The 27,299-nt window shown below is 45.4% G+C and overlaps 1 protein-coding gene across 1 annotated transcript in view; it reads right to left on the bottom strand.

Moving 5' to 3' along the window:
- Positions 1-14,405: 14,405 nt before the first annotated feature.
- LOC308676235 (purine nucleoside phosphorylase-like) overlaps positions 14,406-27,299 on the bottom strand; it is a 46,119-nt gene continuing 33,225 nt past the window's right edge. The window contains exons 4-8 of the mRNA XM_081342048.1: positions 24,896-25,065; positions 24,645-24,748; positions 22,971-23,146; positions 19,469-19,659; positions 14,406-17,665 (exon numbers count right to left, since the gene is read on the bottom strand). Coding sequence (XP_081198174.1) covers positions 17,448-17,665; positions 19,469-19,659; positions 22,971-23,146; positions 24,645-24,748; positions 24,896-25,065 — 859 coding nt within the window. The 3' untranslated portion in view covers positions 14,406-17,447. The remainder of the gene's footprint in view (positions 17,666-19,468; positions 19,660-22,970; positions 23,147-24,644; positions 24,749-24,895; positions 25,066-27,299) is intronic.

Consider the following 27,299-nt stretch of genomic DNA (forward strand, 5'->3'; position numbering starts at 1 on the left):
GGGGGGGAAAGCCCTAATAAGCAGGCATATACATAGAATGAAGGCTATTGCTAAGCACATTGGTTTGTGCTTGAATTGTAAGCTGCCCTGAGTCTTCGGAGAAGGGCGGGATATAAATGGGATTAAAATAAAATAAAAAAAAAATAAAAAAAATAGAATAGACTAGGGTAGGCAAAAGAACAGTAGAAGAAGGAGCAACTTCCGATTTCCTGCTGGCTTCCCCATTGACTTTATTTTCCAGCAGGGAGCATCGTAAAAGATCATGTGATCATCCCCACTTGCATAGTGAGTGAACCTATCATTCTCTTCTAAGTGTTCCCACACAACAAAGAAAAGCAAAAGTTTTTTCTCTCTCTCTTTCTCTGTTAGAAAAGGCCCTTTTTTCCCCCAGACTAATTTATCTGAAAGAAAGTTATTAAAATTTCTACTTCCAAATTGCTTTAATAATGCTAACATTTAATTGGAAGTCTAACAATAACCATTTGAAATGCATATTAAATGTTTGTGTGTGTGTGTATATATGTTGTATTACACTACAGTTTTTAAATTAAATCATGATTCCTACACATCAATTTTGAGGATATATTTTTTATTTAAGCGGAGGCGTATCGATGCTAAAGCAGAATTTTTCAGTCCTTCAAAGATGACTAACCAAGAACCTTTAATTTCTAGTTTTCATTTTTTTCAGAGTTGAAGTTCAGTAGGAAAGCACTCTGCACATGTTCACCTTTCAGTGCTGTGTTTAACAAGTGATAGCTGAAACTGGCTTGCTTTTTGACACTTTACTGATAGTAGTTGGCAAATGTACAGCATTTTAAAATAAAATTTAAAATGAAGGATCTGCAATAGATTGGAAACTATCCAAATAAGTGGGATAAATGCTGAATGCGCTTCCCGTCAAGCTGTCCCCAAACTTGCAAATTTTAAAAGAAAATGATAATTCAAAATATAAAATATAGATCCTTAAGGGGAAAAAAAGTTCTGTAAAGCATCTGTGTAAAGCAGCTGTGTTTGTCTAAGGGAGTTTCAACATTTGAATGGGATTACAGAATTTTATTCATTTATTTATTTATATTGCCGTTTCAAAAAGGGCTCATCCGGGATTTGAACCTGGGACCTCTCGCACCCTAAGCGAGAATCATACCCCTAGACCAACGAGCCAGCTGTCGTAAAAAAAAGTTTTCACATAACTTCCTACTGTACATCAAATAATTATATATACCATGTTGGGACATAGGATAAGCAGTTCTGTAGGAGATAGTTGCACCACCTAGTGGTACAAATGCATTATTGCCTAAAAAACATTTTTCTCCCATTCAATCATTACCTAGTGTAATTTTGTTTTAATTGTTTATTTTTGGAACATACTCCTTACAGTTTCTAAATTTCATGACTCCAAGTGTCCTTCTTTCTCCACTCTTTAAAGTAAAACTCTTCAAAAAAGATATATGGGTTACTTCTACAATTGGAGAGCAATAGTGTTGCCTGTCCTTGCTACTTATTTCTTACCCTTGGCCAAACCAAGTTTGATGGGAGGAGGAAGGGGTCACCTCCTGACCCAAACTACGCTCGGGCTTGTCATTCACTTAGTGCAGTGATGGCGAACCTTTTAGAGACCAAGTGCCCAAACTGCAACCCAAAACCCAGTTATATATATCGTCGGGTGCTAGGTAGGCGTGGCCCATTGCATGGGTGTGGCCAATTGCATGGGTGTGACCCCATTGGTGGGCGTGGCTGCAGTGGTAACAGCAGACTGGGTGGGACTAAACAGTTCAATCAATCAATTCCAACTTTGCGAGATCTTTTTTTTCCCACCAGAAGTTGAAATTGATTGATTGATTGAACCTTTTTTTTTTTGCACACGGCGGCGGAGGCCGAAAGTGAAAAGGTTTTATAAAACCCATCTGATGGCCTAGGACTGGGGCGATGGCGCGCGTGCCCACAGAGAGGGCTCTGCGTGCCACCTGTGGCACCCGTGCCATAGGTTCGCCACCACTGGCTTAGTGCTTCTCAACCTCTGCAGCTTGAAGGTGTGTGGACTTCAACTCCCAGAATTCCCCAGCCAGTGGGCTATATGCAGTACTGTATTTCCGGCAAAACATTGACAGATTAGAGCTGAACAAAGATGATGCCAGAACTTGAGGACATGACCTATGAGGACCAACTGAAAGACCTGGGGATGTTCAGGCTGAAGGGGGAAAAAAGAGAGCAAAGACATGATACCAGTGTCATACTGTAGAAAGTCAGCAACCCCACAGACAGAATGAAATATTTTGGGGAATTTTAAAAAAGGCAGGATAGAATATTTCCCCAAAGGAGAAGAGGAGAAACATCTTCTTAAAGGCAAAAAGTAGCCCCAGACTCACTGCCACAGGAAAACAGCTTCAAACTAAGAAACCTTTAGGGATGCAGATTTTCTAATCAATTCAGGAAGACTTGTCCAATCTGTTCATAAACAAAACACCTCCAGCCTCACAGCTGATGGGATTTACAGTACATTCCCCCACCCAAATTCTAAGGATAGGACAAGACCTTTAGGACATAACAGGATTGACCCATCACCGTTAGATTAGCAAAAGACCCAAAAGTCCACCTCATTGCCCATCCCAGAAACATTTCCACCTCAAAGTCTCAGAGTCCATAAAGATCCACCCACTCTCAACTCCATTTGGTCAGCTGTCCCAGAACTGCATGCTGTTGCTGGTTCTGCTCATCAATAAACAAGAACCTTCTTTCAAAAGCGGCCTCCATTTTTATTCCTGGCTTGGAACTGGACCTGATTTTTCTTTCAACAACCTAATAACGTACCTTTTGACACAATTCTACGTATATGGCTTCACCCAGGATGCCTTAGATTGGGTAGACCCCAAGATGTCTACAACTGCTCTCTGTTTCCCATTTTCTGGCAAATGTCACAAATGTTCTTATATTTTCTTTTTTTTATTAAAGAGTTTTACAAAAAAAGATTTTACAATACATATCACCAAAACCCACCCACCCCAAACCACCCCCCTTCCCCCCCACTTCCCAGAGCTAAATACAGGGTTATAGATATAATAATCATATTCTAACTAAAAATTATCCATATAATGTTCTTATATTTTCAATCCTATCCCACCATACCATAGCCCCACCATACCCTGCCAGTAAAAAAATAGCTTATCCTTTCTTTGGTTCTACCCATCTCCCATGTGTCCATTTAGAAGTTATGCACAAGCTTAAGATGTGCTTGAAAAACTTACTAGATGTAGCTAACTGTCCTTAAGATTAGCACCCTTCCTATATATATGTGGGAAAGACTTTCAACATTAGTCTTTTATTTATTTATTTTTCTCTTCCTTCCAGAGGATTTACTTTTGTCTCCTTCCTCTAAGACTGGATCGATGGGTCCCATCCTCTGTTTCCCAAAATACATGGATTTCTACCTCACTGTTTCATTTGGAACCATGTATCTAGACCTGTTTTTTTTTCTGCTGCAGCTCCATCTCCTGGAGGGATATCCCTGATTCCAAGACAGGCTTTGGGTAAATCCTTGGACTCAGAATAAGGAGGTCTATCTTGGTCAACTGTTGATCTTTTCCTCCTAGTGGGAAAGTCTCTCATACATGTTTTGCTAAACCTTCTCCAAATATGGGACAGAGGTTTCCATCATGATAAATACCCACTCTCCTTTCCAATCTTTCCACTGAAAAGGATGCTCAATAATGCCTCTGGTGGCCTTTGGTAAACAGTACGTATTTTGTACTCATGGTGTCTTGTTGACCTATTGAGTTTGAGAAGCCATTGAACACTATAGAAACCATGATTCCAGTATCCTTCCAGTCCAAAACAGGTCCATCTACTCTCACAACCAATTACTAGAATAGCAACCACACTGTCTGTATTTCTGTCAGAAGCACCAACATAGCTAACTGAAGGGTGCTTCTGGGCTGAAAGAATTTGCCAGTGACAATACCATTACCCAGGAATGTCTTTAGGGGGGATTCTCTACCACACGATTTTTAGACTCAGACTGGTTTATCTGGGTCTTTATTTTGGAATGGTATCCCCACTTTGGAGATTGGTCTATCAGAAAGTGATGATGGGTGGGATGGACTTTGATATGGTATACTTGATGTTGGGCATGGTGCAGCCTCCAAATTAACTCTAACTGGCCAAATTCATTCTCGCCTCCCAAAAACATTAGGGTCATCACACTGATACATCTCAAACTACCTCTTAAAGATTGGATTTCACCAGTTGGAGGACATCCCTCCAGGTGCCTGCATGGTCTTGCATCCCATAAGGAAGTCTTGATGATGAATTTAGTCAGGGACTAGGTCCTGAACTTTCCAATGTCATCAACTCTTTACAGTTCCTCAATTCATACAATCAGGAATTTTCTCTAATTATCTAAGATTCATTGGTTCTGGGGCAGCAAATAAATCCAGTCCATTTTCTGAGTGACAACCATTCAGAACGTTGAAGATTATTTCAAGAGCTTCCTTCAGCTCTCTCTTCTGCAGACAAAACATACCAGATCCTGTAATCCTGCCTCATTCTGGACACCTCATCTACTCTGTACATCTCCCAACAAATTGTCATTGACTTTGAAGTAGCCGAAGGACCGCTCGGGACGACAGGCTAGTTAAACAACAAGTTTATTTAGAGCAAGGCAAAACAGAGAATAACTTGTCCGGCTTTTATAGCCGGCAGCTGGTAGCGAGGACCAATCAGATGTATTTATTTTGGCGCCGTGTCAGGCAGGGACCAATCAGCGTCGTCTTCTGTTGACAGCTCCGGCTTCCGCGTGGTGTGGTGTTTTGACAGCCGCGAGCTGTCAGTGGCTGCGCCTGCGCAGTGTGGCGGACGCTTTGACAGCTCAGTCTTCTTCACGGTCCGGAGTTTGACAGCCGCGAGCTGTCAGTGGAGGCGCCTGCGCAGTACGGGGAACTTTGACAGCTGTCAAAGTTCCCGCGTGTATTCCTGTCAGGCGGCTTCCCTTATATATGCTTTGACGATGCTTTTGTGCTGTTAACATATACACTCAAGGGAATGTTTACATCATGTTATATCATATATACTACACCCCTTACCCCTCCCCTGGTGCGTTTCTTTCCTCTTGGATGTTTGACCCTGCCCACTGATAGTCCTTTAGGTAGGTGGGTGGTCTTCGATTCCTGGATGATCGGCGAAGGGGTGGTGGATGGTCTGGTTCTGGTTCTTCGTTTTGGTGTTCAACTTCCTGGTTTGGGATAGGCAGCATTTCCGGTGGGGGTTGTAAGTCGGCGTTGGTTGGTTGCTTGGAATTGTGTGGCGGTTGTCTGGGTCTGAGCTGGTCAATATGGCGGCGTATGTTGCCCTGTGCCTGCGTAGCTATGAGGTATGAGATGGGCCCTGTTTGTTTTATTACTGTCCCTTGAACCCATTTGTTTTTATCTGTGTATGATCTTGCCCATATTAATTGACCAGGGTTGAGTGTGCGGCCGGGGTGGGGGTGGTGTTTTTCTTCTGGGTATGTGTCGGGGTGCAGTCTGTCGAGACGTGTTATTAGCCTCCTCCCCCATCTTAATTCCGCTGGTGATTTGCCCGTTGTGGAGCATGGCATTGTGTGTTGTGACAAGAGGAACTGGCTGAGTCGCCTCTGCCAGTTCCCTTTAACGAATTTTTTTAATGCTTCTTTCGTGGATCGTACCATAATTTCAGCCATTCCGTTCGACGACGGGTGGAACGGCGCCGACGTGACCAGCCTAATACAATTCTTCGTAGCGAAGATCTGAAATTCACGAGAGGTGAATTGAGGTCCATTGTCGGAAACTATGGTGTCAGGTAGGCCGTGCGTTGCGAATATTTTTCTTAAGGCTTGAATAGTGGCTGCGGACGTTGTTTTCCTAAGGGGCGTGACTTCCAGCCATTTGGAATAGCTGTCTACTGCTATTAAGAAACTTTGGCCCTGGATAGGTCCTGCAAAATCTATATGTATACGTGACCAGGGGTTCCTTGTAGTCTCCCATTTATGGATCGGTGCCTGGGGGGGTTCACTCCTGGTCTCCTGACAGGTATAACACCCACCCACATACTTTTCAATTTGTTTATCTATGCCAGGCCACCATACATAACTTCTAGCCATTGCCTTCATTTTTACAATTCCAGGGTGCCCTTCATGTAAAATGTGTAATGTTTGGTCTATGTTTTTCTCTGGTATGATGACCCTATTTCCCCATAGTAGGCATCCTCTATGTGTTGAAATCTCGTTTTTCCTGTTATAATAAGGTTGGAATTGGGGTTGTGGGTTTTGAGCTGGCCACCCTGTTGTGGCCCATTTGAGGACTCTGGCAAGTATTTTATCTTTTGCTGAATTATTAGCTATAATGTTTGCTGTCAGGGGGCATTCTGGAAGCTGAGAGATTGCTAAAATTAGGCTGGCTGGGGCTGGATCTGAGTCCCTGGTTTGTATGGGCAGTCTGCTGAGGCAGTCAGCATGTCCTAATTCCTTACCTGGTTTATGTATTAGTTGATAAGAATAGGCTGCTAAGAACGTTGACCATCTTAAGATTCTCGGGGAGAGAATTTGTGGTGTAATTTTATTCCAAGTAAATATGCCTAGCAGGGGTTTGTGATCTGTAAATATCGTAAATGGTCTTCCATACAGATAATCATGAAATTTTTTGACCCCTGCTACTATCGCTAGGGCTTCCCTGTCAATTTGTGCATAGTTTCTTTCTGCTTTGGTCAGAGTGCGAGAATAGAAGGCTATGGGTCGTTGTGTGCCATCCTTGAATAGGTGACTTAAGACTGCCCCAATTCCGTAGGGAGAGGCATCGCAAGCGATGCATATTGGGGTGTCTTCTCTGAAAAGGGTGATGGTTGAGCTTTGACAGATAATTTTTTTTAACGATTGGAAACTATTTTCATGTTCTTTGGTCCAGGACCAAGTTGTACCCTTATCGAGGAGCCTATGGAGAGGCTCTGCAATAGTGGCTTTGTGGGGAATGAAAGCATGGTAAAAGTTTAACAGTCCCAAAAAGGATTGAAGCTCTTGCTTATTCCTAGGGCTGGGTGCGGTTTGAATAGCCCTTAGTTTCTCAGAGGTGGGGTGGATGCCCTGGCTATCGATTTTATACCCTAGGAATTCTGTAGAAGTGACTCCAATGGAGCACTTTTCCCGCTTAAGTTTGAGACCGGCTTCTCTGAGCCGGCTCAGCACAGCTGACAGCCTGTCAGCTAAACTAGCTTCATTTTCTCCGGCGATGAGAACATCGTCAAAATAGGGGCAGACCCCGGGTATTCCTTTCAGGGTCTTTTCCATGATACCCTGGAAGATACCCGGGGCTGCAGATATGCCGAACTGAAGCCTCTTAACTTTAAAAGCACCGCGGTGGGTGACAATAGTTTGCGCTTCCGCGGTGTCGTCTGTGACAGGCAGCTGTAAATATGCCTGCGAGAGGTCGAGCTTGGCGAAAATGGTGCCAGAGCGGATGGAAGCAAATACGTCCCTTACCGCTGGCACCGGGTAAGCATGGGGGCTGAGGGCTAGGTTGACTGTCGCCTTATAGTCAGCGCATACTCTCACTTCGCCATTAGGTTTGATTGGGGTGACAATAGGGGTCTCCCAGGTTCCCCCATCTGTTGGCTCCAGCACCCCTAGACTCACGAGTCGGTCAAGCTCATTTTCAATTTTTTCTTTGAGGGCAAAGGGTACCCTCCTAGCTCTTATTTTAATTGGTTGGATTGCTGGATTTAATTGCAGGGAAATGGGGGGACCAGTATATTTCCCTAAAGTGCCCTCGAAAACGTCGGCGTACTTTTCGCAAACGGCTTCCAGGCTGGGTGTTTGAATGGTATTAACCCCAGATAAGGCGATGCCTAGTGGCGTGAACCAGTTAAGCCCTATCAAGTTGGTACGGTTCCCTGGCGTAACTAAAACCTCCAGGGTGCCTTTGAACCCCTTATACTGTACAAGGACCTTGGCTTTCCCTTCCAGCGGAATAGGGGTTTTCTGGAAGTCTGCAAGGTGAACCTGAGTTTGTTTCAGGGGAATTTGTCTTCGGCCTTTCTGACAGATCTCCTGATAGGTAGTTAGCGAAATTAAGGAGACCGCTGACCCTGAATCCACCTCCATGTGGCAAGGCACCCCCTGAATTCTGACCCAGACCTTAACCTTGGAACTTATGCAGTTTACCCTATCGATTGTCTCAACCCGGTTGCCTGGTGGGGTTTCCCTGTTGGCCTGGGCAGCTGGCCTACCTGGGGGGTTTGCCTCCACCTCATTGACGTTGTCCCGGCCCTTGCTGCGGCACACCGGCTTGATGTGGCCAGTCTTCCCGCAGTTGTGGCATTTTGCGTTCCTAAAGCGGCAGCTTCCACGGGCATGGTTGCCCCCGCAGCTGGCACAGGCGGCTCGTTGCACGTAACGCGGGGGTGGCGGTGGAGGGTCCCTGACTCCTCGACGGTCCGACGTTTTTCCCCTCCTCGGCTGTCGGTGCTCCATCCTGCGCTGTAGGGCTTCTCCATCGGTGAAATCTACCGACTCTCCGCTGTCGCTGAAGGTTGCGCTTTCCTGGTAGACGGTCGCCGGGGTCTCTGGGGTCATGTTCGTCGGCTTCTTTTTGTGGCTGTGTTCATATGCCATGATCTCCCTGGTCAGCTCAGCCAGATTCATGTCAGGTTTGGACGTCAGTTTTTTTTGTAGTTTCTCGTCCCTCAGACCGATCACCACCTGGTCCCTGATGCGGTCTTCCAGGTCGGGGAAGCAGCAGTTCCGCGCGGCGTGTCTGACCCCGGCGATGAACTCGTTGGCGGGCTCGTCCTGCCGTTGTTTCTTTTGTGCGAATTGCACCCGCCAGTACAGTTCCGAGCGAGCCGGCATGTAGTACTTGTTCAGCTGGTCCACCAGGTCCGCGTAGGAGACGTCCGTGATGGGCACTGGGCTGAACAGCCCGACGGCTGCGTCGTACACCGGGGGCCCGCTGATGTACAGCAGGGCGGCGGCCTTTGCTCGGTCGTCAGTAATTTTACTGACGAGGAGAAATCCTTCAACTTGGCCGAGGTGTGATTGCCATCTCTCGGGATGGCGGGTATCAAACTCCCTCACACGGCCGAAGTTTGCCATGTCGTCCGGTCCTGGGTTGCTCCGATGGAAGTTAAAACTTCCGTGTCAGCTCTTGCCGGGAACTCTCTTCCTCGGCCGTGACTTCAGCTCCGGAGCGATCCCACCTTCGTCGCCAGTGAAGTAGCCGAAGGACCGCTCGGGACGACAGGCTAGTTAAACAACAAGTTTATTTAGAGCAAGGCAAAACAGAGAATAACTTGTCCGGCTTTTATAGCCGGCAGCTGGTAGCGAGGACCAATCAGATGTATTTATTTTGGCGCCGTGTCAGGCAGGGACCAATCAGCGTCGTCTTCTGTTGACAGCTCCGGCTTCCGCGTGGTGTGGTGTTTTGACAGCCGCGAGCTGTCAGTGGCTGCGCCTGCGCAGTGTGGCGGACGCTTTGACAGCTCAGTCTTCTTCACGGTCCGGAGTTTGACAGCCGCGAGCTGTCAGTGGAGGCGCCTGCGCAGTACGGGGAACTTTGACAGCTGTCAAAGTTCCCGCGTGTATTCCTGTCAGGCGGCTTCCCTTATATATGCTTTGACGATGCTTTTGTGCTGTTAACATATACACTCAAGGGAATGTTTACATCATGTTATATCATATATACTACAGACTTTGTTTGAAACACAGTGCTCAGGATGAGACACAGCACTACAGATGGAGTCTGACACATTCAGTCATTAGTATATTTTGTTTGAATTCTGGTATTGTGATTTATAAGGTATAATTATGCATAACCCAAGTGTAGATTAATCAGTACTGTGAACAGATTAATCACAGTTAGGGTTAATGTGAGGATTATTGAAGGTGTCAGTTGAGAAAAAAAACACTTAAGATTTGCTCTGAGTTCAACTCCAGCTGGGTAGATCTAGATGAGCTGATTCAGATAAGATCTAGTATGAAATAAATTCTGGTTGAGGTCCTCAGAGACGTCAATGCAGGCACCTGCATATTAGATCCATTTCCTTCCTTGTTGGTCAAGGCCTTGTGGGATGTAATAGGTGATGGATCTAAAGCAGACATGTCATGTGACGTTGCCTGACATATCGGAACTTTTCCCCAATTGCTGGGTGGGTGGGTGCGGTTTTGTCATCATTGTCTGGCCCATGGGCTGGCAGTTTGACACCCCTGATCTAAAGGATAATCCAGTCTCTCCTTAATGAAGTACTGATCTATTCTTTCTTCAAGAAACCATCACTAGATCCTAGAATCTTGCATAATTCCCAACCCATCTTCAGCATTTCTTTTCTGAGAAAAATTGTAGAAGCCAGTCTGTTTAAGGAAGTAATGATCTACTCTTTCCTCAAGAAACCATCACTAGAATCTTGCATAATTCCTAATCCATCTTTAACACTTCTTTTCTGGGGGGAAATGTAGAGAAGGTTAATGGTCTGCAGTGTTACAGGTTTCCGGAGGAAGTAGTTTATCAAGGCCTCTTTCTGTTGGGCTTCACATATTGAGACAGCACCAAAACATCATTTATCACTTTTGTAGATTACCTGTGGCAAGATTGGGAAGGTGATGCTTCCATCCTTGTTCTCTTTGAATTTTTGATATCAATGATAGCATCCTTCTGCAGTGGCTTATGAGTAGGAGGCACAGTGCTCCTACCATGGTTCTCCACATTCTTACAAGGTTAGTTCTAGTTGGACTTGATGGGAAGGAGAGGTCCAGCCTTCAGCCCCTGCTCTGGATATACTTAGGACTTGATTCTTGTCAACCCTCATTGAATGTCTACATCTACACTGGGTGAGGTCACCCACTAACATGGAGTTATACTTCTGAACTCAACTGTCCAAGTGATGCCACTGCAATCTTTCTTGGTGTCTGGAAGCTATGGAGATCTAAAATGGGGAAAAAACAGCCTGAAGCTCAACGTTCACAAGATCAGGTAGCTATGTATTTTGGAGCTACCTAAATCCAGGGAATTTCCATCTTTGATTCACTTTGGGTTGATGCCACCAGAGACAAACCTGGGTACAATTTGGGAGGTCCTCCCACACAGTCCTCCTATCTGTCTGAAGAGCAGATAGGAGCCACAGTTCAGAGGATCTGCCTTGTGTGCTACTTGTACCTTTCCTGGATAGGGAAACCATGGCCATTCACACCTTAGTCATTTCTTGTCTAGATTACTACTCTATATGGGACTTGCATTTCAAGGCTGAACTTGAAAATGACTCAGAAGCTATAGCTGGTCCAGAATTCAGCAATACAAGAAGTTGTGGGCACCTTTGTTCACTGATAATTCAAGAGCTGCGCAGGTTTATCAAGAGACTTCTGGGTGTAATTCTAAATTGCTGGTTATGACTTATAAAGTCCTTCATGGTGCAAGACCTGGGTGTTGGGGGAACTGCTTGTTTCCAGTAATTGCTGCCTTTCCAATAAAATTGGGTTCCTATCATTTGAGCACTAACACTTTTTTTTAAAATTCCATTTATATCCCACCCTTCTCCGAAGACTCAGGGTGGCTTACAAGCTTAGCAGTAGCCTTCATTCTATGTATATGCCTGCTTATTAGGGCTTTCACACACACCCCAAGTGGCATTATTACAAAGTCAGCTTAATTGCCCCCAACAATCTGGGTCCTCATTTTACCTACCTCAGAAGGATGGAAGGCTGAGTCAACTTTGAGCCTGGTGGGATGCGAACCTGCACTAATTGCAGGCAGCTGGTGTTACTTAAGGAGGCATTAGCCCACTGCTCCACCAAGGCTCTTGGCAGGACCAAGGAGATATATACCTTCTGTATTGCTTGCCTGTCCTACAAAACAGCAGATTAATATGGCCCCAACCTTATCTGCCTTTCAGAAGACTTTACCTCCAGGATCTGGGTTGAGAGGTTTTGTGTCTTGAGTGTTGTGTATTAGATGAAATTACCTTAGGCATAGGGGAGGGGGTTGCTTTTATTTTTAATGTGTTGCTTTCATTTGTGAATGCCGTTGCTCCATGTAACGTGTCATTGAACAGCCATTTCCACTGATTTAATAAATAAACTTTACATCAGTGAAAGCTTCTTCAAGCAAAGTTTGTGAGTCTCATCATTCCAAGGAATGATTTAGTGGGGTTAATCCTCTCAGAAAGGGGAATAACGGGGACAAATCTAATAGGTGAGGTTTTCTGTAGCTTAGCTCAGGGCTTTTCAACCAGTGGTATGGGTACCATCTGTGGTACATTGGCACCAGGCAGGTGGTACGCGACCATCCTAGAAGTGGTAGCGGGGGAGGGGAGTGAGCTGAACTGGTGGCAGCACCACACAAGCCTGAGTGAGAGACGGCTGGAGCTGCAGGGCTGTCAGGGCTCAGCAGAAGCCCCAGGATCAGTGCTTCTTCGGGGCTGTCAGAGCTCAGTGGAAGAACCAAGCTCAGCGCCAGGCTCCAGCTGGAGCTCAGCGCTGATCCTGGTGCTTCTGAGCCCAGAAGAAGTGCCGATCAGCTGGAATGTTGCAGCATCTCCAGGGTCTTGTGATTTGCATTCAGATGCTTGGCAACTGATTCATATTTATGATGGTCACAGTGTCCCAGGGTCATGTGAAGTCACCAAAACTTGCTGCAACCACCCAGCAGACAGGGGGAATAAAAACCAAACACCCCCCCCCCCACCCCACCGCCAATCCTCAACAGAAATGCTCACAACAAGGAAAACCTTGGACAGGAGGAAGAGTGCCACCTGGTGGGCAGGCAGGTGTCTTGCTCGGCTGTGGCTTGGGGGGCACTATTTCAGTGCCATTGTAACTTCGAACAGTCACTAAGCAAACTGTTGTAAGTCGAGGACTACCTGTACTTCATCACTTTTTACCTTTTTTTGGGGGGGTGTCATCAAGTTTTTGACACCTTGCTAGGTGACTGGTGGTACTCGGATATTGTCATATCCTAAAAGTGGTACAATGGGTGAAAAGGTTGAAAAGGCTTAGCTGACCCTATTAAGCTCCTCTATGTCTCATTTAGCTTTGTCAACTGCAACCATTATGGTTTGTAAGGAGTGGCGCAGTGGTTAGAATGCAGTATTGCAGGCTAATTCTGCCGATTGCCAGTAGTTCGATTCTGACCAGCTCAAAGTTGACTTAGCCTTCCATTCTTCTGAGGTTGGTAAAAGGAGGATCCGGATTGTTGGGGAAAATATGCTGAATCTGTAAACCGCTTAGAGAGGGCTGTAAAGCACTGTGAAGCGGTATATACCGTTTCACCAGTCTAAGTGCTACTGCTATTGTATAAGCCAGGGTTTGATTTTACAAGTTGGACAAACCAATCTATTAGCCACAAAATCAGAGGATTATAATTACAAATGCATCTCATAAGACTCTACTCTCTATCCAAGTCAGATGGTATGAAATGTTAATTCCCCTTGCCAACCTATGGATCTTTGCCAAGTCTCAGTTGAATGGGTGTGTTCTGATTGAAGAGTATGTCAGCTTTTGTAGACTTCTAAACAAGGTTTCATTCTTTAGCATCCTACCTCACCAGCCAACAGGTGGGGAAAACATCTACCAATCAGGATCTGAAGTAGGAAAGGTGTGACTCTACCTGGCCTGGCTTCCTCTAAACTGATTCCTTATGCATCCCTATATCCTGATTAGCATCTCCCAAGTTAATAAAACAGCAGAAAATAAAGAACTCTCTGGGAAAACCTAAGGGAAGCGAAAAGCAATTTCTGAATTGTTGTACAATGTGAAAGAGAGAACTAACACATCCCTTGCTACAAGAACAGGAGGAGGAAGCAGTTGAAGCTCTCAGATATAGGAAGTCCTCGTTGTACGACCACAACTGAGTGCAAAATTTATGTTGCTAAGCAACAGTTGTTAAGGAAGCTTAGCCCTATTTTACAATCTTTGTTACCATAGTTGTTAAGTGAATCTCTGCATTTGTTAATAACAAGGTTGTTAAGTGAATTTGGCTTCCCCATTGACTTTGCTGGTCAGAAGGTCGCCAAAAAATGATCACATGACCCTGTGGGACACTGCAAACCGTCATAAATATGAGCTACATTCGACATTTGGTCACATGACCATGGGAATGCTGGAATGGTTAAGTGTGGAAAATAAATGGTCATAAGTCACTTTTTTCTGTGCTCTTCTAACTTCAATCAGTTGCTAAACAAATGGTTGTAAGTTAAGGGCTACCTATTCAGTTCTTCTTGAACTGAAATGTTGGAGGATTTGGAAGCCTGGAGAGAAATTGCTTGGGAAATCTCACAACCATTATATTATTATTATTATTATTATTATTATTATTATTATTATTATCATCATCATCATCATTATTCCTCTTCCTCCTCCTCCATCATCATCATCATCATCATCAAAGAACATTGGTACAAACCACAATGGGTCTTCTCATTCTAACTTAACTTTATTTATTCAGTCACATTATAATTAATAACTGGGAGCCCTCCATTACAGTAGTTTAAATAAAATAAAAAGTGCAGATTGCGGATGCTCTAAAAAAATATATTCATTATGTCTAATTTTGAAAACATTCAGGCTTAGTGATCCAGCATTCGTCATCAATGTCCTCTCGGTCCTGGTTTGATTCCTCAGCGTGGTTTGAAAAATGGCAAGAGCTTATTTTTGAGCCCAGGGTGAATGGAGAGAAAAGGAAAAAAAGAGATTCAGAAAGGCAAACGGGGGAGAAAGATTTACCAGCAGAAATCAAAACTGTATTTTGGAATAGTATCTTTCCCCCACAGAAGAGGTTAACTGACTATACGGGGGACTGGATTTCAGTGCCTGGAAAGTCTCTCTTTAAACCAGCTTTTCAGCTGGATTTTGCAGCTGTGCCTCAAAGGGAAACTGGATATGCAGAACTGAAGTTGCAAATGCTCTCTCTCATTCTCTTGCACAAATTCCACCTCTTTTAAGTTTTGCACGTTGTTATGGAAAATATGAGAGCACACCAGAATTATTTCCCAACTGGTTTTTTTTCTCCTACAGTCTTCACATTTGTCTTTGCAAGAATCTGAGCCATAAATTTTCACATCAGTAGTAGGTATACCCTCCAACATCTCTGGGCCTAATGAGTTATTCATCCCAGAATGTTAACAAATTTGGGGAATTACTGGCTTCTTTCTTAAATCAGGAAAAAAAAAACCACTGAATCCTTGGACCACATTAGAAAAACAAAGACATTTCCACTAGAGCTGTAGACCTAGGCCTTCACCTGAAGATGCATTAGGTGACTCACTAGGAGCTCCAAACAAGAACAAGCACCAGCGCGAAACAAGCCACAATGATATCAAACAAGACACCTGGCTGATGACATCATCACTACGCGACATCATTTGCCTCGTTTCCCCTGCAAACAGGCGGAATTATTAGGCTAAGAAGATATGGATTAACAGTAGTAACAAATCAGAGGATTCCCCTTTCTTAGATACGAGAGGGGAGGGGTGATGGTCTCCTCTACCCGCGCCTGGAAATAACTAGGTGCAAATGAATCTCTGGGATAGAGGTGCATGTGAATGAAGCTTGCTCCTGATGTTCTGGGTCACTTAATTTCCAAGATCATTGGCTGCTTGCAAAAACTGGGCATTGACTTTCTCCCTGTGAGCCAGCAATTCAATCCAATCACACTGTTGGTTAGAGGAGAAGTGGAAAACCACACTTAATCCCCCAGCCTCTGAGAACCTGGCAGATGTGGAAACTAAGGGAAACTAAAAGAGAAGAACACACAAGGATGCCAACTTTCCTTGGGCACAGCAGTCCCTTAAACAGGAACATCTGACTATCTCACAGAAGACAATGAGACACAAATGAGTAAGCCTCGGTCTACTTCTTACAGAATTCTCCTTACAGAAGAGTCCCAAAGATGCTTTTTCAAAAGGCAACTGGACTTGGTTTTTCCTTGGAAGACGTTTCGCTTCTCATTCAAGAAGCTTCTTCCGTTCTGGATATTCTTGGGTGAGAAGCAAAATGTCTTCAAGAAAAAGCAAAGTCCAGTTGCCTTTTGAAAAAGGCAACCATGACCCGGATGACTGAGAATCTCCATAAGGTAAAGGTAAAGGTTCCCCTGCACATGCGTGCTAGTCGTTTCTGACTCTAGGGGCCGGTGCTCATCTCCGTTTCAAAGCTGAAGAGCTAGCGCTTGTCCGAGGACGTCTCCGTGGTCACGTGGCCGGCATGACTAGACGTCAAAGGCGAACGGAACGCTGTTACCTTCCCACCGTAGTGGTCCCTATTTTTCTACTTGCATTTTTACGTGCTTTTGAACTGCTAGGTTGGCAGAAGCTGGGACGAGTAACAGGCGCTCACTCTGTTACGCGGCACTCGGGATTTTATCCGCCAAACTGCCGACCTTCTGATCGACAAGCTCAGCGTCTTAACTCACTGAGCCACCACATCCCATGATGTGAGAATCTCCATAGACCCTTACAAAAGAGATCCAAATTCAAGGTTAGACAAATCCCCTCACATAGGATGCTAGCAATTCAGAGTTCTAACCCAAACAGGATGTACTTAAATTTATATGCAGAAGGGTCTTTTATTCTAGTTGATATGGAGGTGCATCCAGGTGAGTTAAATTTGACATAGACCCTGACTTTCACTTATCACTGTCAATCTACATTTCGTGAGAACATGATCTCGCCTGCTTATTGCCTGAAGATGGTGGATTCAACTTCTGAGCAATTCAGTAGCTTCTCGGGATCACAAGTGTGGTTGGAAATAAGGTTAATCAAGGGATTAATGTGCAACTTCAACAGATAACTGCAAAGACCAAACGAAACTTGAAAGAACTACCGTGAACAATATTTCACGTATTGGAAGCATGAGAGGCCAGACAAGTTATTGCATAGCAATTAAGACTCCCTGTTCAAAATGCCCAAGCACAGGAAAAAAAACAAACGTCTAACAGGTTGAATTCGGCGGTCTTTTGACTCCCCTCCAACAAGGATTTTAGGATTCAGAAAACTGAACCCAAAGCTGCAATGAGAAACAAAATGGTGCCGTAAAAAACAAACAAAAAAACCAGCCAGCTGTTGCTAGGTTGCTGATGAGAGAATGGTTAAAAGGACTTCTAGATTCCTCACGTCCCCGTTTTTAAAGTAAAACAAGCCTACATGCGGTGATTTCTCACACAGTCTGCTCCCACGGAGTTTCTGCAGGACTTTTACAGAAAAAACAGATGAGATGGGACATGAACTACCAACATGCAGAAGCAATACACAGAAGGACAAAAAAACAGGCAGACAAAAAAAAATGAGCTTCTTGGTCAGAGGTGGACAGTAGGCGGGATTAAAAGGATGTTACTTCCACTCTTGGCAGCTTTCCAGACCAAAATGTCTGCGCCACACCTGAGAGCAGGAATCTTAGCAGCAGGATTTAATAAGAAGCGTATTCTCTCCTTGCCCAAAGTCACGTGGAGGAATCATGAGCTGGACGGCCCCTAGGCTAGGTTGTTGTTGTTTTCGATGCGCTGCACCATCATGGAGACCAGCTTCTCAAGGGTGCGGGCGCTCTGGCGGCTGGCTTCCAAGACTTCTTCGTGGTTGGCCTTCTCTTTGGTGTCATAGTCCAGAATGGCTTTGTTGGTGATAAGGGAGAAGCCAAAAACCTGGAGGCCGCAGTGACGGGCCACAATGACTTCAGGGACCGTGCTCATGCCTGGAAGCGGGAAGAAAAGGGGAAAGCATTAGAGCAGGGGTCCCCAACCCCCGGTCCATGGACTGGCACCGGGCCGCGGCATGCCAAAAACTGGTTCACGCAAATAAGCAAAGCCCCATCCTCATGATACACGCAGTACATGAAACCACACCCTCTCCGGTCCGCAGAAAAACCTCTCTCCACGGAAGGGGTCCCTGGTGCTCAAAAGGTTGGGGGCCTCTGCATTAGAGGATCAGTTTTCAGGAGGATTGGGAAGGATGAGGACATAGCTCTCTTAACACCCCGCCAAACTGGAGGAAGAGGACCACCTATACATTGTTGTGATTCAGGGTCAGCCTGTGGGTTCGGCAGTTGGGTCGGACGACTCAGAGGAGGGGAGTGTTGAAGAGCTTGCTGATGAGAGCCCTCAGCCAGGCCCCTCCCACCTGGTCACGACGGAGACCCAGCTGTGTGAGCCTGACAGCGTGGATGAAGATGACCCACAGCTGGCCCTGTTCAAGGACGCCCGACGCAGGAGGCAGTCAATCAGGAGTAAACAGAGGAAGGCAATGGGGCACCTCGGAAGGAGGCAGAGAGAAGCCACGCCCTGAACTGTATAAAAGGGGAATGCGTGGGAGGGCTGGTTTGCTGAAGGCAACCGCTTGAATAGTTCCTGTTTCATAGCTCCTGTTTCATGGTTGGTGTCTTGTTTTGCTCTGTTTTATTTTAATAAATTTGGCAGGCTTAATTCCAGCCTCTTGCCGTTTGTAAAGGGGTTGTCCCTGCCTTTTCTGCAGGGCCGGTAGCAGGCTGGTACAGAACATACATAACCAATAGAGGAGAATGTTTGTAGCTCAGGGTTGAAATGAGGGATTCGTGGTGGTCTCTGAGCTTGGTTGTATTGTGCTTTGATGGTGTTGCCTAGTTTGGTAATGAAATGTCTGCAACAAAAAAAAACCCAACCAAGCACAGAGACTACCAAGAACTCTGTCAATCAATAACATTCTTTTGAGGTAAACAATGCCTCAGAGTCACTTGAAAAGCCCATACGTCGGAAACGTGACAAACTCCTCTCAAAATTAAACTCACGGCAGCAAACATACCAGTACTCCTTCCTTCTCCTGTGTTCCCCACAAAAGCAAGTCTATGAGGTGAGTTGGGCTGAGAGGGAGAGTGGTCCGAGGTCATCCAACTGTTTTTTCATGCCTACGGCAGGATTAGAACTCACAGTCTCCTAGTTTCTAGCCTGGTGCCTTAATCACTAGAAGAAATGGGTTCTCTATAGCAGCAGTCTCCAAACGTTTTGGTACCAGGGACTGGTTTCATGGAAGACAATTTTTCCATGGACCAGGAAAGGGAGAGAAGGGTTTGCATACAACCTAGATCTGGCACGTGTGCAGACGAAGCTTCGCTCGCTCACCTGCTGCTTGTGCGGCCTGTTCCTAACAGGTCATGGACCGGCACCGGTCCACAGCCTGTTCTATAGCTTGGGAAGCTTTGGAAAATAGCTTGGGAGCGTCTGATCCCTTTCTCTTGCACGGCTTTCTTAAGTACTTTTAATATCTGAAATCAGCCTTTTGTCCAGTTTACTATCAGTGACATAAGGAAGGAGATTCCTAAATACAGCCACCCCAGGTTCTCCGACCTGGAAAAGAGTTTAGAATCTGTCCGGATTTAAAAAAATATATATTGCAAAAGAAGACAATCTTCTTCTGTACTTTTGCCTGAAAAGTAATCAGGTCATCAGGAGTTGGCATGGAGAAAGACTTGGTTTGACCTATGCCCCAGGAGGAACATTTCCCCTTAGCTCTGTCCTTGACTGACCGACGGCATCAACGCCCAGCCTCTGCAGCAAACGGCACTCGGCGATGGTCTCGTAGTTGGGGCCTCCCACGGAGCAGTAGACCCCCTCCCTCATGCAGCCAGAGCAGCCCATTTCAGAAGCCACCATAACGGCCAGTTTTCTCAAGTCTTCATTGTAGGCATCCGACATGGCTGGAAAACGAATACCAAACCTGCAGAAATGAATGGAGAAAAATGAGCCGTGGGATTCATCCCAAAGGGCATGTAGCTAAATGTCTACAGAGATTCTCAGTCATCCAGGTCATGGTTGCCCCAAAGGTGCATTTTTTCAGGAGGCAACTGGACTTTCTTTTTCTTTTCTCCTTTGGAGACTTTTCGCTTCTCATCCAAGAAGCTTCTTCAGCGCTGACTTCACTCCCCACCATCTAGTCAGAGCTGAAAAAGGTTCAGGGAAGAGAAGCGAAAGGTCTTCAAAGAAAAAAAAACAAACAAGAAAGTCCAGTTGCCTCCTGGAAAAAAAAAAAGCAAATTTGAAGAGAGTCGTGGGATTGTATCCCTTTGTTTGCATCTGAAAAATCGCCCGTAATTCTGTTTAAATCAGAAATTGTCAGAATCCATTTATATCACATTCATAAATGTATGTTTAAAACATTATCCCCGCCCCATGGATTCTGCCATCTCCTAAGGAAGGAGGAGCGGATGTGGTTTCAGCCTGCCTTGGGTTATTTCAAAGACCAAGGGAAACCTTTTGAACTGGGGGAACAAAGGGGAGGGTTAGGGAAGAAGGCATCTGGCCTGTGTCTCCATTTGAATCTGTAAAGGAAGAAGGCAATAACCGTAAAGATCCGAAGTTCCCTTTTTCCCACGAAAGGGATGACACGAAGTAAATGATGGGGGGGCTGACCAAATGGGGTTGAGGGAAGGGGGGGGGGTTGAACCGGGAACTCTTTATAAAGTTTCAATCTGTAAAACAATACCAGGTCCTGTCTTGTATTTCCACGACCAAACATGTCCTAGTAAAAATTCCTTTTGGACTAGAACTGACTCCAAGAGTTTTTGTTTTCCTAAGACGTGGATTGGGGTGGGTCCTGACAGAAACGTTCGTAAAGGCTGGGAAGGCAGCCTTGGACCCTGAACTAAAATACATGGCCCTAATGCTGCAAAGCTGACCCTAGCGTCTTCGACTTAATGATGATTCATTTAACAACTGTTTGAAGTTATGACAACCCTAAAAAATGTGAATTATGACCAGGTCCTTCGCACTTATGGCTGTCGCAATGGCCCCACAGTCACATGATCAAAACGTGAGTGCTTGGCAACGAGCACGTCTTTACAACCGTTGCAGTGTCCCAGGGTCACATGATCACCAGTTGAGAGCTTTCCCATGGGGCTTCCAACAAGCAAAGTTAATGGGGGTGGGGGAGGAAGCTAGATTCACTTAACACTGTGATTCATTTAACAAAAATGGCGAAAAGATTGTAAAATTGAACATGAGTCCGTCCACTTCTGCATCGCTTGGCGACTGTAGTGGAATGTAGTCTGGAATCCTAGGAGGGGAATGCTTCTCAGAAGGCAAAGAGATAACAGAGCTTGGAATGTCTGGTAGACAGAAAGGAAGAGGGCTAAGACTGACCTTCCCTAGCAGTTCACAGAGTATATCTACAGATATAGTTGTTCTAGTCTAAGACTCTAGAAAGAGTACAGAGAAGAGCAACAAAGATGATTAGGCGACTGGAGGCTGAAACATATAAGGAACGGTTGCTGGAATTGGGTATGTCCAGTTTAATGAAAAGAAGCACTAAGGGTGACATGATAGCAGTGTTCCAATATTTCAGTGACTGCCACAAAGAAGAGGGAGTCAAGGTATTCTCCAAAGAGCTTGAAGGCAGGACAAGAAGCAACAGATGGAAACTAATCAAGGAGAGAAGCAACCTAGAACTAAAGAGAAATTTCCTGACAGTTAGAACAATTAAGTAGTGGAACAACCTGCCTCCAGAAGTTGTAAATGCTGCAACACTGGAAGTATTTCAAGAAGAGACTGGACAGCCATTTGTCTGGAATAGTATAGGGTTTCCTGCCTGAGCAGGGGGTTGGACTTGGTGACCTCCAAGGTACCTTCTAACGTGATGATGATAATGATGATGATGATGCAAGATTGATGTCAGGACCAACAACGATATGTAGAGTTACTTCAGCGTTGTTTCTTTATTGTTCCACAGACAGAATCTTGCCAGAATAAAGCAACTACTTGCAAAACTACAGCTAGTCCTCAACGTACAACCAAACTTCAGCCCGAAATTTCCATTCCTAAGCACGACAGTTGTTAAGTGACTTTTGTCCCATTTTACAATCTTTCTTGCCAGTTGCTAAGTGAATCGCTGCAGTTGTTTAGTTAGCAACACAGTTGTGAAATAAATCTGATCTGTGGTGGCACAATGGTTAGAATGCAGTATTACAGATTAACTCTGCTCACTACCAGGAGTTCGATCCCGAACGACTCAGGTCGACTCAGCCTTCCATCCTTTCCAGATGGGCAAAATGAAGTCCCAGACTGTTGGGGGCAATAGGCCGACTCTGTATTACCACTTAGAGAGGGCTGTAAAACACTATGAAGCCGTTTATAAGTCTAAGTGCAATTGCTATTTGGCTTCCCCAGACTTTACTTGACAGAGATTCCAAAGGTGATCACACGATCCCAGGACACTGGAACCATCATAAATATTTGACATTTGCCAAGCATCCTAATTTTGATCACATGACCACAGGGATGCTGCAACGGCTGTAAGTGTGGAAAATGGTGGTAACTCCTTTTTTTTTAGGACCGTTGAAATAAGGCCTTTGAACTATGGTACTGGAGAAGACTCCTATGAATCCCTTGGACTGCAAGACGTTCAAACCGGTCAGTCCTAGAGGAGATCAACCCTGACTGCTCTTTAGAAGGCCAGATCCTAAAGTTAAAACTCAAATACTTTGGCCACCTAATGAGAAGGAAGGACTCACTGGAGGAGAGCCTAATGCTGGGAAAGGTTGAGGGCAAGAGAAGAAGGGACGACAGAGAATGAGGTGGCTGGATGGAGTCACTGAAGCAGTAGGCGTGAGCTTAAATGGACTCCAAAAGATGGTAGAGGACAGGAAGGCCTGGAGGAACGTTGTCCATGGGGTCGCGATGGGTCGGACACGATTAACAGCTAACAACAAACAACGTATCTGAACAATCAGTAAACAAATAGTTGAAAGTTGAGGACTATCTTTATAGATATCGTCTGTTTGCTAGCTCTCTTCCTGCCTACTAGACATTTCAACCCTCACGGTCTCATTGCCTCCTTAGAAGTAGCCCCTCCCCCCTGGGATTCCAGGCTACATTTCACCACAGTGACAGAAGTCCTCGTCCCAACTGTGGATGTAAGTCAGGGACTATCTGTAGTCCAATTTCAAAACTGCTCTGGAAGCAGTCATTGAAAGAACCACGGAGAAACTGCTTTCTCTCTCACAGAAGTCCAACGAAGCAAGAAGCTCACGTTACCTCTCATCGTTCGGTCCCGCCAAAGGGTTTTGCCCAGAAAATCCAGGCATGTTGACGTGGTCTTGGATTATCATGATGTCCCCGACTTTGAAAGCAGGATTGAGCCCCCCTGCTGCATTGGTGACAATGAGGGTTTCAACACCAATCAGATGGAAGATCCGAACTGGGAAGGTCACCTGGGAGCAGAAAACAAAGGAAGATCCTGAAGGGGTGTTATGGCATGGAGCGAGGGCAAGATACAGGAAGCTCGTCTCCAGTTTTCTGACGGCTCTAAGAAAAGCAAGGGATCCATCTGTCCGAATTTTACCTGCAATCATCTGTAGTCTCCTTTGGAAGGGCACTGTTTTACAGTATCTAAACACTTAACAAAGAAAGACACACCCCCTTGGCTTGGAGGCACTTAAACGTTCCGCTTTATAGAATTCAAGAATCTGTCTCTGCTCTTTTTCCACCAGTGAAATAAGTTGTCAGCTCTTCGGAGCAATATAACAGGAGCAGTATTCATAGATTTCATGGCTGCATATAATACCATCAATCTTAGAAGGCCGAAAAAAGGAAAAGTTTATGATATCGTCAGGAATCTGCTTCAGAATCATATTTTTTTGGGTGGCGTTCCAAGGAAGGTGAAGTAGATGCAGGAGCCAAAGGAACGGCTTACCACAAGGTAGTACATTGGCTCCAACTCTTTGTAATATTTACACCAATGATCAGCCACTCTCTGAAGGCATTAACAACTATACGTCTGCTGACGATCGAGCAACAGTTGAAGAGGGAAAAACATTTGAGGAGGCTGAACAATGTTTCACTGAAGCCTGAAGCTGGATTGATGCTACTGAGATTGATGCTACTTCGGTCCTTCCGCTGTGACCTGAAGACGTGGTTGTTCCAACAAGCGAGCCTGGACCGACTACGGTCTTAATTGGCTTTTTACTGGTTTTTAAATTGTCATATAATTATTGTATTTATTGTTTAATTCTTTTTAAAATTTTCTATTTTATGTTTTTCAATTTTCATTGTGTGCGCCGCCCTGAATCCTTAGGGAGAAGGGCGGCATATAAATTTAATAAAATAAATAAATAAATAAACCAAAACCAAATTCCACCCATTCCGAGGCAGCTCCTGGATGGAATAAGTAAGGGAAACCCACCTTAAATGCCCACTGAGCTATATACAACCTCAAACCTTCTTGTGAATTAAAGTTGAGTCGAAGGCAAAAACGCAAGAACAAGTTCATCATTAGGTAGAGTAAAGGAGTTTATAAAGGGCGTTGCTCCATTTAGTTTAAAATTATTCCAGTCTGGCCTGGAACTTCCCTAGGATGAATGTGGCGATTCCCCAAGTATTTTTCCTTTCTTCACAAGAATACAAGTCACAAATTTTGCAGCTGTATCTCTTGCAAAGATCTACTGGCTTTTGCATGCATTCATACATACATATATCCCTTTGAAGGAGATTAGCTGAGAGAACCTGCCTGGCCTAAGTTCACCCTGCCTGGAGACTTCCTTTTGCATTTTTTAAATTTTGGACTAATAGTACTGAAAAGTATCTTTGAGTGTGCTCAGAGAACACTTGGTCCTTTTATTATAATTCATTGGTTTTCCACAGTTGCTCAAATTATGATTGGATCAACACTTTAGTTTTGAAATGCCTGCAGGTCTGAGAGGAGTAACTCACCTTCCACAGTGGGTAGCCTTCGTACATATGGAATCGACCTTTCATCACTACAGTCGGCGTCCCACTCAAGTTCCCAAACACCAGCTTCCCAGCGTGGCCTACAACTTTAATAAGAGAAGGAAAAGGTTAAACATTGTGCTGATGCCCCCGGTGGCCATTTTGTTGCATTGCAGCTTCTCTGTATCCTGTTGGTTTATGGCACCACCCAGTGTTCTCCATGACAATTACACTCCCTGGCCATCTCCCATTACCTGTGCTTTGGGGAAAGTTGGGTATCTCAGAGTATTCAAACACGACTTGGTCCTTTAGAAGGTCAGCCAGCCCCCCAAGTCCTGAACCGCAGATGACAGCCACTCGGGGCCGATGCTTGGTTTTATTCAGGAGCCAATCTGCTGTCTGCTTATAATCCTCATAGGTGTATCTGAAACCAGAAAAGATTCAGATGAGATGGGGGAAACAGGGTTAATTGTTTGACCTGCAGGACTGAGGATTCACCAGTAGATGGCAGAAAATATGCACACAAAACTCTAATGAGGAGTGTTTGATTTGAATTCTAAAGAAACCACATTAAAATAAACTTGTGTTTTCCAACGGGCGGGACAGGAGGTGGCAGGCAACTGCATCAACCAGAGACAGGAAAGCAGGAAAAGAATGACTCAGCTGTCAAAATATTATGTGAGAGGAAAGAAAAAAAGCCATATTAGTGGTTTAGTTATTTCTCCAACAGTGACGCTTTAGGAAAACTCCTTTCATACAGACAGGGCTTTTCAACCTTTTCATCCCTTGTACCACTTTTAGGACAAGGCAATGTCCGAGTACCACCAGGCGCCCAGCAAGGTGTCAAAAACTTGACCAAAAAAAAAAAAAGGAAAAAAAATGATGATAAAGTACAGGTAGTCTTTGACTTACAATTCACTTAGTGACTGTTCAAAGTTACGATGGCACTGAAAAAAGTGACTTATGACCATTTTTCACACTTATGACCGTTGCAGCATCATGTGATTTACATTCGGATGCTTGGCAATCGATTCATATTTATGATGGTCACATTGTTCCAGGGTCATGTGATCGCCTTTTGCAACCTTCTGACAAGCAAAGTTAGTGGGGAAACCAGATTCACTTAACAATCATGTTACTAATTTAATTTCTCTCCCTCTTTCTCTCCCTCTCTCTCCCCCCTCCCTCTTTCTCTCTCCTCTCTCTCTCTTTCTCTCGTTCCCTCTATTTCTCCCTTTCTCTCTCTCCCTCTATTTCCCTCCCTCTTTCTTTCTCGTCTCTCCCTCTTTCTCTCTCTCCCTCTTTCCCTCTCTATTTCTCCCTCTCTCCCTCTTTCCCTCTTTCTCCCTCTTTCTCTCTCTCCATTTCCCTCCCTTTCTCCTTCTCTCTCTCCCTCTTTCTCTCCCTCTTTATTTCTCTCTCTCCCTTTTTCTCCCTCCCTATTTCTTTCTCCTTCTCTCTCTCCCTCTTTCTCTCCCTCTCTCTATATCTCCCTTTCTCCCTCTATTTCCCTCCCTCTTTATTTCTCCTTGTCTCTCTCTCCCTCTTTCTCTCCCTCTTTCCCTCTCTCTATTTCTCCCTCTTTTTCTCTCTCCCTCTATTTCCCTCCCTCTTTCTCCTTCTCTCTCCCTTTCTCTCCCTCTTTATTTCTCTATCTCCCTCCCTATTTCTTTCTCCTTCTCTCTCTCTATTTCTCTCTCTCCTCTCCCTCTCTCTTTTTCTCTCTCTCCCTCCCTCTCCCATTGTCCCTTCCTTCTTTCCTTCTTCCCTCTCTCCCATTGTAATTTCTTTCCTTCCAAATCCATTTTTACCAAGAAACCTGATGCCCACTTAACTCTTTATGAAGCACCGGAGGAAAGTTGGGGAAGATCTATCAATGATACTTGGAGGTTGCTAGCTCATTTAATAAGCTTTATTCCAGCTCAGAGTCAATCCATGCATGCCAACAATGCTGCTGTGGACCGCGGGGCAGGAAGGCGCCCTTCACACAGGAGGGATGGAAGATGCACCAAAGCACCCTTCGCCCTGCTCGCCTTCTGCACACGCGGCCGGAGTCCCGGGTGGGGGGGGAGATCCGGCACTCAGGGAAGCGCACGCTAGCAACTCACAACCAGCTGCTCTTGGGGGACGGAGGCACAAAGCTGGCCAGACAGGACTCGGAGCGGTTGACCGTCCCGGACTACAGCTGCGCTTCCACCTTTCCCAGGGCGGCCCCCGCAGCGGAGCGCAGCACAGAGCACTAGCATGCCCCACTGCCACAGAAGCGGCCCACCGCAGCAGCCCCAACTCCTTCACCCCCGACAGGCCCTCGTCCCGGAGCCTCTCACTGCTGGAAACCTGCAGCGGCGGCATAGCAGGGCTTGCGAAAAGCGGGGCGGGTGGCGGTGGCTGCTCCCAGCGCCAACTAAGGGCAAGCAGGGAAGGCCGCTCCTGCTCGAAAGCCAGGATTTGGCAGCCGGCGAGCTGCTCGCGCGGGCTTTCCTGAAGCTGGCAGGCCGAATGGGGACCGGCCTCCCCCTCTCCACGCTAGAGCAGCACCCGCGGAGGCGGCCCTGTGGCCCAGCTTTCTCTTACAGAAAGCAAGCTGAAATTGAGCGAGGGAGATTGCAGCAGTGCGAGATTGGCCGATTGGCATTCCTGGCAATCTCACTTGCTCCG

This window comes from Vipera berus, assembly GCF_964194415.1.
Source record: "Vipera berus genome assembly, chromosome: W".
NCBI classification, from domain to species: Eukaryota; Metazoa; Chordata; class Lepidosauria; order Squamata; family Viperidae; genus Vipera; species Vipera berus.